Source organism: Diaphorina citri, unplaced genomic scaffold (assembly GCF_000475195.1).
Source record: "Diaphorina citri unplaced genomic scaffold, Diaci psyllid genome assembly version 1.1 scaffold447, whole genome shotgun sequence".
NCBI classification, from domain to species: Eukaryota; Metazoa; Arthropoda; class Insecta; order Hemiptera; family Psyllidae; genus Diaphorina; species Diaphorina citri.
The window spans coordinates 89,367-108,334 of record NW_007377882.1 but is presented as its reverse complement, the minus strand read 5'-3'; the positions used below and the strand labels follow the sequence as shown (position 1 = coordinate 108,334).

Below are 18,968 nucleotides of genomic sequence, written 5' to 3'. Positions count from 1 at the left end.
TACATGTTCCGCGCCGCCGGGTAGATGGAGGGGGGGGAAGGGGGGGGGGGGGGGGGGGGGTATTTTCAATAATGGAAAAAATCTCATTTTGTTACTGTTGCTGGCAAGTTGACAGTGTTCGGAAACGATCCAATATTACAGGAGTGGAACTAGTTATCATTAGGGAAACAGATTTCCACAAGGGAAATACCATTCGAGAACTTAATTTCCAAGTAGGTACTTAATTATTCGACTTCTAACGGACAGAATTTGTTCAAAAACAGGGATTGCGGAGTTTTTTTCTTGTAGTTTTCAACTTGATTAATTGAGAAATAATAAAATAATACGAACTAAATACATACAATTATTACAATACATAATAATGATTTTATAAAATACATGTATGTATATTAAATAAGGCGATGTTATTGAGTTATTTACCTAGTACATACATACCTACATAGGTACTTGCATATTTTCCTCAAGAGAAGGCGGGGATTATGTAACCTTTGTGAATAAAAAGTAAAAATACACCTTAGCCAGAGGCGTAAGCACGATGAAAGTACCAGTCCCTAATCACCCTAATGGATCACTGAAGGTAAGCAACGTCGCGCGTGGTTAGTATCCGGATGGGTGACCATCTGGGCCATTATTTGCTACTGCGTTTTACCGCCCCTACATCAAGGTGGAATGGTGGATCAGTTTAATGTGAGGAGACGGGTAGCTTGTTGCCGAAAGGAGGGAAAATCCTCGTCCCTTAAGAACTTAAGAGGAATTACGTATACCAGGGGTTTCCAACTTCCATGTGAATGTGCCGTTCCGAGAACGAACATTATCCCATCAGGATAAAGTCCGCCCCGGGCGGGAATCGAACCCGCGGCCTAGCGCTTACAAGGCAGACTTGGCAAAGAACTAGTGGTAGCCTAGTTAGCTTGGAGAGTGGAGCGTCTGCCTTTTAAGTTTTAAGCGCTAGGTCGCGGGTTCGATTTCCACCCGGTGCGAACTTTATCCTAAACAGATAAGGTTCGTTCTCGGAACGGCTGGCTTTCTCCTATCCAGTCCGCCTGAATGAGAAAAATAAAATCAATGATCATTTTTCAGAAGCCACAACAATGAAAAAAGTAAAAAGCTCCTTTGAGTTTAACCTAACACTATAACACTGGTCAATGTTCAAATTGTGAAAGCTCTTTTTTAGTGCTTAACACTAGAATAACACTGGTCACAGCTCATTTGTGACAGTTCTTTTGGTAGCAATTTTCCATTGACATGACTTTTGAACAAATACCTACTTCAGTCCATACACAGAAAGCCCATTCCAAGGCTTAGGTCTAGGGGAAAACAGCCCCAAAGGAGGGGTTAAGCTTCTACGATCATACCTACCCTTATCAAGCCCACTCAACTTACACCCCGGAACCTATGCCTTAAACAAATTGATATGGCAATTTGAATCTGTTTGGCTTGGACAATGGCTACAACATCAACAAGACAGAAAGTGGCTTCTGACCATGTACAGATGGGGACAGCCCTGACTAAGGTGATTGCTTTGGACTGGCATTTGGTTTTGGCTACAGATTTTATGAGATGCCCTTTGCACTCAGCCTAAAAATGCGTCGAAATGCTTCGTGTAATATAACACACTGGCATGCTCAGGCCGGAACTTGGCCTGGCGCACTGCCGTGCGCCTAGATGTAATTGAGAGTGTTCCCACTACACACGACACGATTTTTTTCCGAACGACAATTGGGAACTGGCCTTAACTCTGATTGTACGTTATACAATTCTTCACCAAACACATAAGACCTTGTTTAGACTGTGGGAGTAAAGGGACTTTTCAGTCTCATTCTTGCGGTATAAACAGGGTGTATTTTATTCTATTGTTTCGGCCCTGCTTTTCACTAACCCTCGTAGGGCAAGTTTTGCACATTGGTAGGTAGGTATACGTCAATAACAATTACAAGTTCAAGTAAATAATAGCTATAGGTTGCTAAGGGTTCATATTACTTTCCCACCAGTTCAAGTTCTATTCACGTACACAATAGGAGGGGGTTTTTTCAATAATGGAAAAAAAAAAAATCTCACAAAAATCTCTGACAGTGTTCGGAAACGATCCAATATTACAGGAGTGGAACTAGTTATCATTAGGGAAACAGATTTCCACAAGGGAAATACCATTCGAGAACTTAATTTCCAAGTAGGTACTTAATTATTCGACTTCTAACGGACAGAATTTGTTCGAAAAAACAGGGATTGCGGAGTTTTTTTCTTGTAGTTTTCAGTGTTTTTAATTTTCCCCCCTTTTAAGCCGATTTAACTCTGGAATACCAGGTCATTAACGCGCTATTTTTCTTAGTTTGTTTATTCATACAAGTGGATTGATTAATTGACTAATTTCAATCGTTAGAAACCCATAGGTAACTCTGGAATACCAGGTCATTAACGCGCTATTTTTCTTAGTTTGTTTATTCATACAAGTGGATTGATTAATTGACTAATTTCAATCAATTTTGCGGGAACTGGCTGACGAAATCCTGACCGAAATCGCTTGAGGATTACGAACGTTGATTTTCCCCACGGATATCGCAGGTGAGTGATTTTACACGGGTTTTATCTTAATTTTATACGGGTTTTACATTGATTTTACACAGGGTTTTGCCTTGATTTTACACGGGTTTTACATTGATTTTACACGGGTTTTACATTGATTTTACGCGGGTTTTATCTTGCTCAATCTGTAGGTTAATGGGTTATGGGACCAAACCAAAGTACTATTAGGTTAAGAAACCTAGTACTTTCCCTTAGATAATAAGAGATTTGATGGAGGAAAAAGTAACAACGAAGGTCTTATCGTCCCGAAATCAAAAGAAACCTAGTACTTTCCCTTAGATAATAAGAGATTTGATGGAGGAAAAAGTAACAACGAAGGTCTTATCGTCCCGAAATCAAAAAAAGGAGGACAGAAGAAAGCCCCGCATCAGCGCAGCGTTCCAAGAACCTTAACTGTGTAGGATTAAGTTCGCCCCAGGCGGAAAACTGCACTAAGGTCTTTAGTGACGGGTGTTTTACCCTTTTGTGACAAGCTACCTAGAGGAACCACCTTTAGGGCCTCTGTTTCCAATATTAAGGACACCCTCCCTTCAGGCAGCCTAGTTAGCTTGGAGGGTAGCACGCTTGCTTTGTAAGGGCTAGGTTGCGGGTTGGATTCTGGCCCGGGGCGGACTTGATCCTAAATAGTTAAAGTTCATATCGGACCAGGAAGTAGGAAGCAACAAAATTATGTAAGAGAATGTACAAAAAATCTGCACGCTATAGTTATTTAAAGAATGGTTTTGATGGTCAATGAAAAAAAAAAGTTTGACTGCATCAAGTCGATGAACCCATATTGCAACTTACGAAGGGTGCAAAAAGTTGTTCAGCAGTGGCGTCGTGTGAGATATTGAATGAGGGAAGCTGTAAACCCTTAAAGATACAATATTTCTACTCCTTAAGATAGTGGAGTGGGGTGAGATTTAAAAGAGGAACCTGAAAATTAAGGTACAAGTATGCCGATCCGCTGATGGTCTTAGGCTAGCCACTGAATATCAGGTAGATCTGACAGGTACGCTTGAACAGGTCCGCCTGTCAGGTCTACCTAATACCTGATGAGGAAGCTGTAAACCCATACTATCAGGTAGACCTGACAGGTACGGCTGAAAAGGTTCGTCTGTCAGGTCTACCTGATACCTGATAGTGAGTGGTTGGCCTTAAAATCCAGGTTGAATAATCACTTACTATTTTGTAGCCCTTTTTTAGAATTCGCCACTGGAAATTTGCAATTTGGAAATAGTGCAAAAAATTGCCCATATTTTTCGAAGGTCATTATAGTATCACATTGTAACGTGAAGGTCCTTTGGAAGGGAGAAAAGTTTTTCGCCACAATTAAAAGCTGTAGAAAATAATGAAATTCTGTCGGCTTTCAAAATATTTTGCACCCTACAAATAATTTATTCCAGAATAGGCTGGGCTCTGGTTGAAAGTTTACCGGATGCAGTCACACATGGGGCACAAGATAGTTTTGGGAACTGCTATTTTAGAGAGTTTATAGGGAAACACCATCTGTTAAGAGTGATAGGAAATGACACGTGCCTGAGTGAGAGCAAGATGGAAACAGTCTGTTGAGAAGAATGAAACATGAGAAAAACCCAAGGTACAAAATAAACACGGCATATTGGCATTATTATGGATTTATCTACCTGTCCTTAACACCTCTTACCTCTTTGTCTCCCATCTTCCCTGAAAACCTTGTATCCGATTTCCATGTCAAAGAAAATCCCTATTTTAGTAGCTACTTAGTAAAAATCGGGAGGAGTTCTGGCGTCTCCACTACTTTTCAATTTCCTTTAGTTCCTTTCCCTAAACTCATATGAGGAGAGATGGTAATCTGCAAGAGAAGTGAGTGTTGATTTTCTTAGACCCCATCATTCAACATGCCATTGTCAGGAACTTTCTTCAGTAGTAACGTGAAGAAGTTACGTCTTAAACCGAAACGTGAAGACAACTTTGAAGGTCAATATTTGAAGAAATAATGAGGAAAGTATTCTTCAGTACTTTCATTCTGTTGTTCATTTAATGTACAAAATGGTATTCGTCACCACTGACTCCAAACAAAGACCTACAGTTTGACTTACCTTCTCCATTCCATTCATTGATTGTTCCCAACTCTTTTCTCTTTCACTATTAAAGGTGCACGGTTAATTAATTTCACTCTGTTTTCATCATTGGGGGTCATTGTACCCATGTCTCACAATCTCACATGGAATTAATTGCTTGCTAGTATAAATTAACAGATTTGCAGAGAAATGTTGGGTGTTTTGGCACTCTCAATGGAATGAGCATTGTCTTCTATTACAGAAGCCACACCGTAACATCATTTGAACGCTATTAAACTCACTTTTATTTACAATAAAATTAAATTATTTTCAAGTTGATGCTCAACAGCTGTTAACTTAATGGCGAATGGAATGTTTCTAGAAGTGGAGAGTACTCAGATTTTTTTGATTTTCGTCAATCTTTAAATCGAAATTCTTAGCCAAAAGTGTAGCTTCGTGTTGTGCCATTGATGTTACATCTTTAATTACGTATTGTGACGATCATTTCATGACGTCAGTGTTCAATGCTAATGTGACATCGAAAGTAGGTAATAAATTTTGCAGCTCGCAAAGTCATAAATCTTTTTATTGACTCATGGGTCTATTATCAATGCTCTATTTATGCCCCACATTTGTCATTCATGTTAGCAAACTTATTCAGGGCAATTTTTGAATAATTTCCTAGAACAGTTCGCTGGGTTGAAACATTCAATGTTAGGGTTGGTCCACAAGGGTAGTATTCAATAATCCTATGTCTCATTCCATATGATGTCCCAGTGTCTACCTACATATCTAGCTCAGTCTCTGCACTCTGTGTATTTCTTATGGAGATTTTAGCGATCAAAAATTGATCATATCTCAGGATCGGTTTAGATTCTAATTTCACTCTGTTTTCATCATTGGGGGTCATTGTACCCATGTCTCACAATCTCACATGGAATTAATTGCTTGCTAGTATAAATTAACAGATTTGCAGAGAAATGTTGGGTGTTTTGGCACTCTCAATGGAATGAGCATTGTCTTCTATTACAGAAGCCACACCGTAACATCATTTGAACGCTATTAAACTCACTTTTATTTACAATAAAATTAAATTATTTTCAAGTTGATGCTCAACAGCTGTTAACTTAATGGCGAATGGAATGTTTCTAGAAGTGGAGAGTACTCAGATTTTTTTGATTTTCGTCAATCTTTAAATCGAAATTCTTAGCCAAAAGTGTAGCTTCGTGTTGTGCCATTGATGTTACATCTTTAATTACGTATTGTGACGATCATTTCATGACGTCAGTGTTCAATGCGTAACGTGAAGAAGTTACGTCTTAAACCGAAACGTGAAGACAACTTTGAAGGTCAATATTTGAAGAAATAATGAGGAAAGTAAAAAAAGTTGTTTTGAGGGAACACCCAACAATCAAAACAAAAGAAGTCATTGTGAAAAAAAGGATAAAATAAATGTAAAAACATTAACCTGTAAAATGCATCGTTAAATAAATGTTAAAAAAAAAATAAAAAAAAAAGATGAAAAAAGCTGCGATGACGCCATTAAGAGATAGATGTTTGTTTTCCCATCGCACTATAACCACTTTTAACGACCGGGGGATTTACCCTTCATTCGGCTACAAAGCTACCAGTCTTTCCGTATCTCACACATGATCAGTGGGACACCAAAGCAACACATGATTGATGCCCATGACTTCCGTATCTCACACATGATCAGTGGGACACTAAAGCAACACATGATTGATGTTCATGACTTCCGCATCTCACACATGATCAGTGGGACACCAAAGCAACACATGATTGATGCCCATGACTTCCGTATCTCACACATAACCGTAGAAGCTTAACCCATCCTTTAGGGCTGTCCAGCCCCTATACACCTAAGCCTCAGATAGGGCTTCTTGTGTATGAAATCACTCATAATCTATTGGACACCAAAGCAGCACAGATAATGGGAATGGTCAGTGACCATTAGTCACCTAGGTATCTGGATACCACCCTTGTGCATTGTTGCTTAACTTCAGAAAACAATAAATTGGGACCTGGTCCTACCGTCGCATTGGGTCGCGTCGTGTTTAAAGCTACAGAGTTTGATTGATGGGGGTTTTGCGTCGTTTTACCTACAAAACTCTATTTCGTGTTAATATAGGCCGGTTTGCGCTTCGAACTCTTGACGTTCGCGCGCCTCCAGACACACTTGATATCTATAGATAACTTTTTAAAGGCGACACGACAAGAATACAAGATTATAGTTTGAGTGTATCGACCTTTTTTGACATTATCAACCAAAAAAGTCTACGATAAGAGGAATAAAACGATGATGAAAAACGTTTTTACTACATAGGACGAAAAACGTAGGAACATACGTTAAAAAAACAGCAATGAAACAGTCGTGACGTAATGAACAAAAAGGATTGACGTCTCCTTTACTTCATTTTAGCGATCACATCACAATTTGGAAATACCTACCTAGAAGAGTATAGAGGTAGGTAAGTAGGTACTTAGGTAATTAAAAGCAGTAATGTTTAAATCTAGGTAAACGACGTCTAAGTACCAATCAATTGGTAAAATACATCAAATCTCATTAAGCTTCAATGAAGCTGATGTATACAGGGTGTTCTACTGTTCACTCAAATTAAGCACCGTCGGGAGTGGTCTGTACCTGGATTGTCCCCCAGAGGTTTGATAGAGGGAACTGTAAACTGTAACTGCTATGGTCTTATCGTCCCGAAATTGAAAAGAGAAGAAATACAGGATAGGAGGAAGCCAGTCGGTTATATTCGTATTTCAAATTTTCAATGCAAGTACCTCCACAAATTTGTACAAGAAATGACAAACAAAGGGCGAAATTATTGCCCAAGGGTGATTTCTACCATTTAACCCTGAATTTACAATTATCTACATACGTATGTGTAGGTAATGTAGGCGGCCTTGATTAATTGAGAAATAATAAAATAATACGAACTAAATACATACAATTATTACAATACATAATAATGATTTTATAAAATACATGTAGTTATGTATATTAAATAAGGCGATGTTATTGAGTTATTTACCTAGTACATACATACCTACATAGGTACTTGCATATTTTCCTCAAGAGAAGGCGGGGATTATGTAACCTTTGTGAATAAAAAGTAAAAATACACCTTAGCCAGAGGCGTAAACACGATGAAAGTACCAGTCCCTAATGGATCACTGAAGGTAAGCAACGTCGCGCGTGGTTAGTATCCGGATGGGTGACCATCTGGGCCATTATTTTCTACTGCGTTTTACCGCCCCTACATCAAGGTGGAATGGTGGATCAGTTTAATGTGAGGAGGCGGGTAGCTTGTTGCCGAAAGGAGGGAAAATCCCTGTCCCTTAAGAACTTAAGAGGAATTACGTAGGGTTTCCAACTTCCATGTGTATGCGGGCCACATGCTACATTGGCAGGTACTTCGCGGGCCACATATGTAGGTACATAGGGGAGCATTGTAGGAACCTCACCCCCGCCCCAACAACTTTTCAGAAATGCAGTCCGATCGAATTTTGAGCGCCGCAGGCGAAATTTTTCGAAAGGTGTTCTCCTAATTGTAGCAGAACACTAATCCCAAAAAGCTTCGCGGGCCACCAAAATGGGCTGGCGGGCCACATGTGGCCCGCGGGCCGCTAGTTGGAAACCCCTGACCTAGGTAGGTACATACCTACGAGTGTTTACCTACATACTTACATTACCTACCTACCTCAAATTTGAATCAAATTTCCTGCATGACCCGTAACAGGTTTATAATTTGATTCAACTTGACTTTACATTTAGAGGTTATGAGATAGTTATGTCTATTATTATTGTGTACATTAATATATATCTATGTATGTAGTTATTGTTACCTATTATGTACTGTTGTTTCGCTAGGACAGGATAGCTATAATAGTAACAGGTCCTACTTATGATACCTATTATTATCTATCAGCCGTTCCCAACGTAATGGCCTAGGTACTTAGGTAATTAAAAGCAGTAATGTTTAAATCTAGGTAAACGACGTCTAAGTACCAATCAATTGGTAAAATACATCAAATCTCATTAAGCTTCAATGAAGCTGATGTATACAGTAGGTACTTAGGTAATTAAAAGCAGTAATGTTTAAATCTAGGTAAACGACGTCTAAGTACCAATCAATTGGTAAAATACATCAAATCTGGTGTTCTACTGTTCACTCAAATTAAGCACCGTCGGGAGTGGTCTGTACCTGGATTGTCCCCCAGAGGTTTGATAGAGGGAACTGTAAACTGTAACTGCTATGGTCTTATCGTCCCGAAATTGAAAAGAGAAGAAATACAGGATAGGAGGAAGCCAGTCGGTTATATTCGTATTTCAAATTTTCAATGCAAGTACCTCCACAAATTTGTACAAGAAATGACAAACAAAGGGCGAAATTATTGCCCAAGGGTGATTTCTACCATTTAACCCTGAATTTACAATTATCTACATACGTATGTGTAGGTAATGTAGGCGGCCTTGATTAATTGAGAAATAATAAAATAATACGAACTAAATACATACAATTATTACAATACATAATAATGATTTTATAAAATACATGTAGTTATGTATATTAAATAAGGCGATGTTATTGAGTTATTTACCTAGTACATACATACCTACATAGGTACTTGCATATTTTCCTCAAGAGAAGGCGGGGATTATGTAACCTTTGTGAATAAAAAGTAAAAATACACCTTAGCCAGAGGCGTAAGCACGATGAAAGTACCAGTCCCTAATGGATCACTGAAGGTAAGCAACGTCGCGCGTGGTTAGTATCCGGATGGGTGACCATCTGGGCCATTATTTGCTACTGCGTTTTACCGCCCCTACATCAAGGTGGAATGGTGGATCAGTTTAATGTGAGGAGACGGGTAGCTTGTTGCCGAAAGGAGGGAAAATCCTCGTCCCTTAAGAACTTAAGAGGAATTACGTATACCAGGGGTTTCCAACTTCCATGTGAATGTGGCCACATGCTACATTGGCAGGTACTTCGCGGGCCACATATGTAGGTACATAGGGGAGCATTGTAGGAACCTCACCCCCGCCCCAACAACTTTTCAGAAATGCAGTCCGATCGAATTTTGAGCGCCGCAGGCGAAATTTTTCGAAAGGTGTTCTCCTAATTGTAGCAGAACACTAATCCCAAAAAGCTTCGCGGGCCACCAAAATGGGCTGGCGGGCCACATGTGGCCCGCGGGCCGCTAGTTGGAAACCCCTGACGTATACAGTCTTAATGGCTGGCTTTCTCCTATCCTGTCTTTTTTCTCGCCGATTTCAGGACGATAAGATCTTAGCAGTTACAGTTCCCTCTATCAAACCTCTTAAGAAAGAAAAAAGCGGGGATGTCACATTAACAAACCAAACGAAACTCTTGGGACACCCTGTAAGAAGTACCTATAGATACTTGTCATCATCAATGTAAGGTGACTTAACTTTAAGTACTTATAAGTAGTACTTACCCATAGTAAAACAAATATCCAAGTTGAAATTGAATAGTTAACAATTCGAATGTAGTAATGATGTAAAAATGTCTAATATGTATTTAGGTAGATTTTACTCGTGTACATTCAACCAAGGACGGTTGCAAGAACAACCATAAAGTTCCAAATACCAAGGCAAAATACAGGTGCACACAAAGAAACAAACCTAGCCTAAAAACAGAGTGGTACGGAGAGCAAAGAGCATAGAGCATTTTGCTCTCAGTTCTATGCGGTTTGAAGTCGTCGCTTCCCTCTACCTGCTCAATGCTCTATGAGTCTATGCGCTAATTGTCCACCACATAGTCGACCGGCCGTCGATCGATGTCGACTGAACCGTCCACACTGCCTCGATAACACAGATTCAGCTCGTGAATCGACCATGTTTGGACACACCTTTACTGTGAATCTTCAATCAACAATAAAAGTGAGCCATATCGGAAAAGCGCCAAAAATTGACTCCTAAAGTAATCATCAATTCATCAATTAATTATAATCACCTCTTTTGGTGAATATTGAACAAATTTTCTTCCAATTTCTATTCCAGGTTGGATGAGCATTTGACACAATGACGCAAGTTGCACAGCTGTACAAATGTTCACCTGAACAGTTCGAAACATTTCGCTCCGAGTTGAACGAATTTGACGACGACAAAATCTATGAGAATGTGAAGAAAATCCAAGACTGGGTCCAGACACAACCTCATCTACCTCAAAATTATGGTAAGACCTCAAAACTAGAGTAAGACCTCAAAAAAGAAAATAATAAGAATCGATTTATCAGCTACTTCTTGCTCTCAGTTAAGGAATTATAGGTACTTGATTGTATTGAGCATGAATGGTTATCACAAATATCTTTCCTTTTTTTTTACTTTCTATTACTACAGTACCTATAGCGGAGCTATACTAGTAATGAAAGTATTGCAATCGGTCCAAATTTTCAAAATCGGGAAATGGGTGGAAATATCCGTTTTGGGGTCCCCTGATTCCAAAAAAGTGGTTTTTAGCCCATGGTCTGTACGTAACGTACGTACGTACGTACGTACGTACTACAGGTTGAAATGGGAAAAAGTAGGAAGTTGTGAACAAAATATCTCAAGAACGGTTTATCGTAGAGAAATGAAATTTGGTATGCTATCCCGGCATGGTCCAAGGACGCGACTGTAACAATTTGGTAAAAATCGGACAGTCACCCATCCAGATATTAACCAAAGTAATTGTTACTTAACCCTCATTTCGTGGAAAATATTGAAAAGGTTGTGAACAAAATATCTCAAGAACAGTTTGTCGTAAAGCAATGAAATTTGGTATGCTATCCCGGTATGGTACAAGGACGCGACTGTAACAATTTGGTAAAAATCGGACAGTCACCCATCCAGATATTAACCAAAGTAATTGTTACTTAACCCTCATTTCGTGGAAAATATTGAAAAGGTTGTGAACAAAATATCTCAAGAACAGTTTGTCGTAAAGCAATGAAATTTGGTATGCTATCCCGGTATGGTACAAGGACGCGACTGTAACAATTTGGTAAAAATCGGATAGTCACCCATCCAGATATCAACCAAAGTCAATGTTGCTTCGAACTTCGAAAAAAAAATTCCACGAAATGAGGGTTAAGTAACAATTACTTTGGTTAATATCTGGATGGGTGATTATCCGATTTTTACCAAGTTGTTACAGTCGCGTCCTTGGACCATACCGGGATAGCATACCAAATTTCATTTCTTTACGACAAACCGTTCTTGAGATATTTTGTTCACAACCTTTTCAACATTTTCCACGAAATGAGAGTTAAGTAACAATTTCTTTGGTTGATATATGGATGGGTGACTATCCGATTTTCAATGCTTCATCAGACTAGTATTTACAATATTTAGTAAGTGAACCTTCCTACCATGAATCATTTCAAGTATCTACTTAACACAGAGAGGGGAAAAATCTCTGTTGCGGGGCCCACTCAGCCTCGTGAGGAAAATGAGTAGCTATGACATATAAATGCGCATAGCGACCAGTGCCAGCATTGTAGGTAAACATTGGATTTTAGGATTATTGACTTATTGGGAAAATCCTACAATGCTGCAGTGAGCACCAAAGTTGTGACATAATAACACAAAGAAACTGCATTTACATTTACTAAGAGCCTTGGTGGTATAGTGGTCAAGACGCTCGCCTGGTAAACAGGAGGGCGTGTGTTCACTCCAAGTCGAGGTATGGAATTTCGTCCTCAATATAATTTCAGAATTTGACCACAATACTGTAGTAGCCTACTGCTGGGTGGAAAGGAACTTTTCAGTCCTTGTACCTACTTGTTCAAAAGTCACGTCAGTGGAAGATTGCTACAAAAATCTGGTGTGAACATCACACGACTTTCCTTATCCTATTGAATGATGCTTATTTGAGTGTGGCGGTTTTCAGCTATAGTGACGATGTATATTTGAGATGATGCTTATTTGAGTGTTCTTTTACCCTAACTTTTACAATATCTCTAACCGTTTTGCCGCTTTAGCTGAAAACTCTGAAAACCGCCAAAATCGGTCGAAATCTGTCCAAAAGCGGTCAAAATACCGCCAAGCGCAGCAACCATCTCAACCAATTATTTTGTGTTGCATCCTTGTCACATTTTTGAACTACATACCAAATTTCAAGTCTCTGGCTTATACCGTTCCCGAGATATTGTTAAATTACACCAAAAACCGCCAACTCTAGCTTATACCGTTCCCGATATATTGTTAAATTACACCGAAAACCGCCAAAAAGCGGTAAAATGCCGCCAACCGTTGCACCGGTCTTAACCAAAAGTTTCGTGTCGCATCCTTGTCACATTTGACAGCTACATACCAAATTTCAAGTCTCTAGCTCTTACCGTTCTCGAGATATTTTGTTTACAGACAGACACACACACGGACCACTGGCTGAAACTTTAGGGACCTCAAATCGTGTTTTGACACTAAAAACTGACCATCGAAAATTTGACCCGATTACATTACTTTCCTTCCTATAGGCTAAGGAAAGTAAAAAGGAGCTGTCACAAAATGAGCAGTAACCAGTGTTATTGTATGGTTAGGTTGAATACAAAAAGGAGCTTTCACAATTTGCGCAGTGACCAGTGTTATTGTAGGGTTAGGTTGAATACAAAAAGGAGCTTTCACAATTTGCGCAGTGACCAGTGTTATTATATGGTTAAGTTAAACTCCAAAAGGAGCTTCCACAATTTGCGCAGTGACCAGTGTTATTGTAGGGTTAGGTTGAATACAAAAAAGAGCTTTTTTTCCATTGTCATGACTTCTGAAGAATAACCGTAATCTCTTGGAGGGTTTCAGCAGTCATTATATATAAGTTCTGTGGGTCAACTTGGTAAGGAGAACCAAAAAGGCTGTTTTGGTGTTTAGTGTTTCCTGTAGCCCTGATGATGGAGGAAGTGCCTCCGAAACATGTCGGCTTTTAACAAATAAATTAATATAATTCTTTGAAGTTCTGCAAAATATATCTGCCTTTTTGGTTCTCCTTACCAAATAACCGTAATATTATTAATAAAAATTGAATTTTCGACCTTTTAAAGTTACTTTTTCGGAGTTTTGACCTCAGATTTTGATTTTTCACAACTTTTTACGTAGGAATCGACCTTTTATTAATAATATTTTCTCAATTGCAACTCCTCCATTTTATATTTATTATTATAATGTAAAATGAATATACATAATTCTTAAGATTGACTATTAGGTAGGTACAAACTGGTACATCCATACGTCATTTTCTCTGCGCATCCAATATTTTACTGAAATGTTATAATAATAAAACCATAGTTTAAAATCAATTAATCTATCAGATAAATCAGATTTAGAATCACTCAGTATCCACGAAAGGGAGTTCTGATTCAAAGATCCAGGGTGTTTCAACATCAAGTACCCAAGATTCAAATGTACAGGGCGATTTCAAGTTTACGCAAAGTTTATTCATCAAACAGGGTGTCTCACCACCAAACAAGGTTCATAGTTGGTCCTTGGTAATCTCCTCCAGCCCTATTTTGGAAACCACTGTGTCCATACGGCCCGAACATTTCATGCGTTTTATTAGAGTCTGAGGGATAGAATGAAAGTAGCAATTAATATAAAATAAATTAAATATAAATGTATATATGTGTGTGTGTTTTTTAAGATGTTTGATAAAGGGAACTGTGACTACTAGGTCTTATCGTTCTGAAAGCGAAGAGAAAAGGAAGACAGGATAGAAAGCCGTCCCTTCCGTTCCCAGAACGAACCTCATCGCAGTTATTATCCGTTCAGGATAACATCCGCCCCAGCACGGGAATCGAACCCGCAACCTAGCGCTTGTAAGCAAACGCGCTACCCTCCAAGCTAACTAGGCTGGCTAGCCAAAGTTCAAAGTTTCAATTACTCTGAAGGTAGGGAAAAAAGCCAATTTGTCAAGTGGGGGGACAAAGGGACTTTTATGTCCTATTCGGGCAGGATAACCGAGCTTTACCCTTTTTTTTTAGAAGGATTTAACTTAAAAAAAAGTTCATCCCTAAAAGGAATTTAACTAAAAAAAAGCTCATCCCTCATTAAAGGAAATTCAGTTAAAAATATAAAAAGTTCAAAGTTTCAATTACTCTGAAGGTAGGGAAAAAAGCCAATTTGTCAAGTGGGGGGACAAAGGGACTTTTATGTCCTATTCGGTCAGGATAACCGAGCTTTACCCTTTTTTAGGAGGATTTAACTGGAAAAAAAAGTTCATCCCTAAAAGGAATTCAGCTAAAAAAAAAGGCTCATCCCTAATTAAAGGAAATTCAGTTAAAAATATATAGTAAAAAGGCTCTCACCTCTAATAACTTGAAAAAAAAAAAGTTCATCCCTAAAAGGAATTTAGCTAAAAAAAAAGGAAATTCAGTTAAAAATATATAAAGTTCAAAGTTTCAATTACTCTGAAGGTAGGGAAAAAAGCCAATTTGTCAAGTGGGGGGACAAAGGGACTTTTATGTCCTATTCGGGCAGGATAACCGAGCTTTACCCTTTTTTTTTAGAAGGATTTAACTTAAAAAAAAGTTCATCCCTAAAAGGAATTTAACTAAAAAAAAGCTCATCCCTCATTAAAGGAAATTCAGTTAAAAATATAAAATTCCATACCTCGGCTGGGATTGAACCCACGCCCTCCTGTTTACCAGGCGAGCGCCTTGACCACTACACCACCGAGGCAGTAAAGTAAAAAGGCTCTCACCTCTAATTCTTCGCTGATCTCTGGCAGCTGAGGTTCGACCTTCTTCACTTGCAGTCGCTCCGGCACTTTCCTCAGGTTGATGGTCTTCTCCAGCAGTACATTATACGAGGGTATCTCCAGACTGCGAACCTTCTCGTTAGCTTTCTCCACGGCCAGGGCACGGCGAGCTATCTGACTGTCGAAACGGTGCAGATCGATAGATTGAAGTCTGGACGAGGTCAGAGGGGAGAGAGTTTTCGTTAGATTTTTGGTGCTTGTAATCTTTCTTTTTTTAAAAAATCTGAGCATAAAAGTTTCAATGGTTAGATTTTCGGTACATGTAATCTTCTTTCTTTTTAAAAATTATGAGCATAACAGTGGATTTTTAAAGGTACATTGAGTGGCTTTTTATTAAATCGATTTCTTACAAGTGAGGGAAAAAATTCAAGCCAACCCTTAAGTTTATTCTTGCTTTCTAGGTGTTGTGGTTCTCGAGATAGAGCGATCAGTGTGTGAACTATGAAATGTGAACTGTGAATGGATCTTGTTCTTATAATAAGTAGATATAGATATAGACACCTATGTACAATGTATACATAGCTAATACTGATTAGCAGGATTTGCTGAATACGTTAGATTTATTTATTTATGAAGGAGCGCGGTAGCGCTCCGCCCCGCCAAGTCAAGAAAGTTTGATTTAGATTTATGTATTTGGTTTGTTTGTTAGGTACCTAGGTACAAATGTGAGTGTTTGTTTTCTTCTTCTTCTTCTTCTTCTTCTCAATGCTCATATGCATGTTGTTTATCTGACAACTCCATGTTTTTAATTGAGCCTTATATTGGGAATAAAGGGAGAACGGGCTCTAGTCTTGATTTTAAATCATTACATGAAAGTAAAATCAAAAAATCAAATCTAGAATACCTAATAATAAACTGAATAGGTAGGTATTAAACAAATTAGGTTAGGTACATAGGTACTGATTTTCTCTAATCACGATGGAATAAACTACGGGCTAAAAAATTCCCGGAGGGACGGGCCCAGCTTGTTCTTCTCCCTCTCTTCTCCCTTTTCTACCTCTCCCCTCCTTTCCTTTGACTTCCTCCTTTTCCCTCCATTTCCACTGACATCTCCTTCTCTTCCTCCTCCTTCTCCCCTTCTCCTCTTCTCTCATCCCTCCTTCTCTTCCTCCTCTCTCATTTCTCAATTTTTTTTCTCCTCCTTTCACAAGGGTGTGGGAGAGAGAAAGTGAGACAGAAGGAGAAGGGGAGAGAGATAGATAGTGAGAGGGAGGAGAGAGGAAGGAAAAACTGGGATAGACAGACAAACAGAGAGAGAGAGAAAGAGAGAGAGAGAGGGGAGAGATTTATTGCGTTTTATTATGTCTCCCATTCTGTCCATATTTGTTGTAAATGATAAAAAAAAAAAAAAAGAAAAAAAAGCTCCACATGAAATACCCATCAGAAATTTTTTGCAGTTCCGTTTGCACATTTTTTCCCATCTGACATTTTTACATTTAAATGTCGTCGTTAATTTTGTGTTAATTTCGGTAGCAAGAGTTGCATTCATTTTGAATGTCACGAAATTAATGAACTAGCTGCAATAGTTGTTGTTGTTGGTTACAAATGCAAAGGAATTAGCTATTAGGTCATTTTCCTAGCAGCTCAGAAGTAGAAAGTTGGAAACGTAATTGGAAAGGGCTAGGGTTCGAGTCCAAATAGTGACATAAAAATTTAGTAGCGTCATTTTGAGATGAACATAAAGTAAAAGAACTTACTCCATCTCCACAACCACATGTTCATTTTGACTCCTTTCTTCTTCTGAACTTGTTGTTTGAACATGATTAGGAGTTATCTGGAACAAAATAAATGATTACTTAGTAAACTCAGATTATTGTGGTCCCGTGTTATGACCATCAGAATAGGTAAAACCATGTATGTCAGAAGATCTGGTCGAGTTGTGAATCCCCCTCAACGTTATGGATTCTCCTAATAAGGCCGCGAGGGATGTTGTGGCCAGTCGCTAAGATTTGGTTTGGCTAGTTTCGAAAATAAAGTTTTCAGTCTTCTTTGAATTTTCCTCTGAACCGAAATGTTGTTCTTTCCTCAGTATTTAACACCGGGGTATACGGGTTCATTTTATGCTTGTCCAAACGTGACACCACTTTGTTGTTGTTGTTGTAGCGGCTTTAGCTTTCGTCGAATGGCAATAGCAGAATAAAGAAAAGATGTCTTTTTGTATCTGCTGTACATACACCGGGGTGATGGTCTCTAGCTCTAGCCATGTTAAATTTTCTGGCTCGTCCTGAACCGCAGTCAACCATACTGAGGAATCAATAGCGAAGGTTGAGTGCGAAGGGCATCCCACTCGGAAAATTTTGTTTTAGCCAAAACCAGTTGGCCTCAAAGCGATCACTCTATATAAAGCTGATTGAGAGGCCGACGACAAACACCGACCCCATCTGAACATGGGAAAAGGCGAAGAAGAAGGAGGAGAAGGAAGGAGTTACTTGAACATGGTATGGCCCAGACTGTAGCACTCAACCCTTGCTATTTCTTTAGCAAGGGAAATTTCAGGCTGGTATTTTCCTTGTTTAAAGTTCCCCAGCCAGACAGCTATCCTGTTCAACCTTGAAATTTGTAGACATAAAGGGTGTTCCACCTCGAGTTAATTTTACCTCTGACCCCCATATTAAATTACTTGTTGCCTTGTAAACGTGAATTTAACGACTCATAAGTAAACATTTAGGCCTGGGCGCCACCTAATTCTTTTTAATAGGATGTGTCTGATGGAATTTAAATGTGGGTAATACACCCCTTATACTCCCGGGTGTTGTGGCCAGTCGCTAAGATTTGGTTTGGCTAGTTTCGAAAATAAAGTTTTCAGTCTTCTTTGAATTTTCCTCTGAACCGAAATGTTGTTCTTTCCTCAGTATTTAACATTGGCGCAGTAGGCAGTTTTTATTGGTGATTTTGCATTTCTGGATATTAACATGCCTGATACGATATCAGGAACGAGTGGATCAACTCCAGATTTGGCAATGTACTTATACAAGAAATTCTTGTTATGTTCGCAAGTACTGTGGTAATGTGAACGCCAAGTCAACTCAAAATGAACGTCTTCAAAATGACGTGAGTAACCAGGAAAATGGTTCTCTCCGTCCTCAAGTTTATTTTAAAACTAGAGTATTCAGGTGTTCCAGTCAGCCCTTGAGTGCGGGAACATCTACAAGTGATGATCGTATACAGGATGTTTCCAACTCTCAGTCTCAATCAAACGATATATCCCCGAATGTCTCTAGTCTTGAGTCTCAGATCTCTGGTACTCCTGATACTAGTGGTGAAGTGTCACAGTCTGAGTTGTTGGAATCTCCCTATGCTTCATGTCCTGGTTCTGATGTGGACTCTGAACCTCATAGTTCTGATGAATATGAAACTCGAAGTTCTGGAGAGTTTTGGAAACCAGATGGTCCGGAACCTGAGAGTTCTGGAGCTCCTGTCAGAAGATCTGGTCGAGTTGTGAATCCCCCTCAACGTTATGGATTCTCCTAATAAGGCCGCGAGGGATGTTGTGGCCAGTCGCTAAGATTTGGTTTGGCTAGTTTCGAAAATAAAGTTTTCAGTCTTCTTTGAATTTTCCTCTGAACCGAAATGTTGTTCTTTCCTC

At 39.1% G+C, this 18,968-nt stretch overlaps 1 protein-coding gene across 1 annotated transcript; it reads right to left on the bottom strand.

The window, feature by feature from the left end:
- Positions 1–14,098: 14,098 nt before the first annotated feature.
- On the bottom strand, positions 14,099–17,949 carry LOC103508922. The gene is made up of 4 exons (XM_008473501.2): positions 17,932–17,949; positions 17,080–17,156; positions 15,326–15,533; positions 14,099–14,188 (listed from the first exon to the last, which is right to left on the bottom strand). Exons 1-4 carry the CDS (start codon positions 17,947–17,949, stop codon positions 14,099–14,101), a joined length of 393 nt encoding a protein of 130 aa, XP_008471723.2.
- Between the last annotated feature and the right edge of the window lie 1,019 nt (positions 17,950–18,968).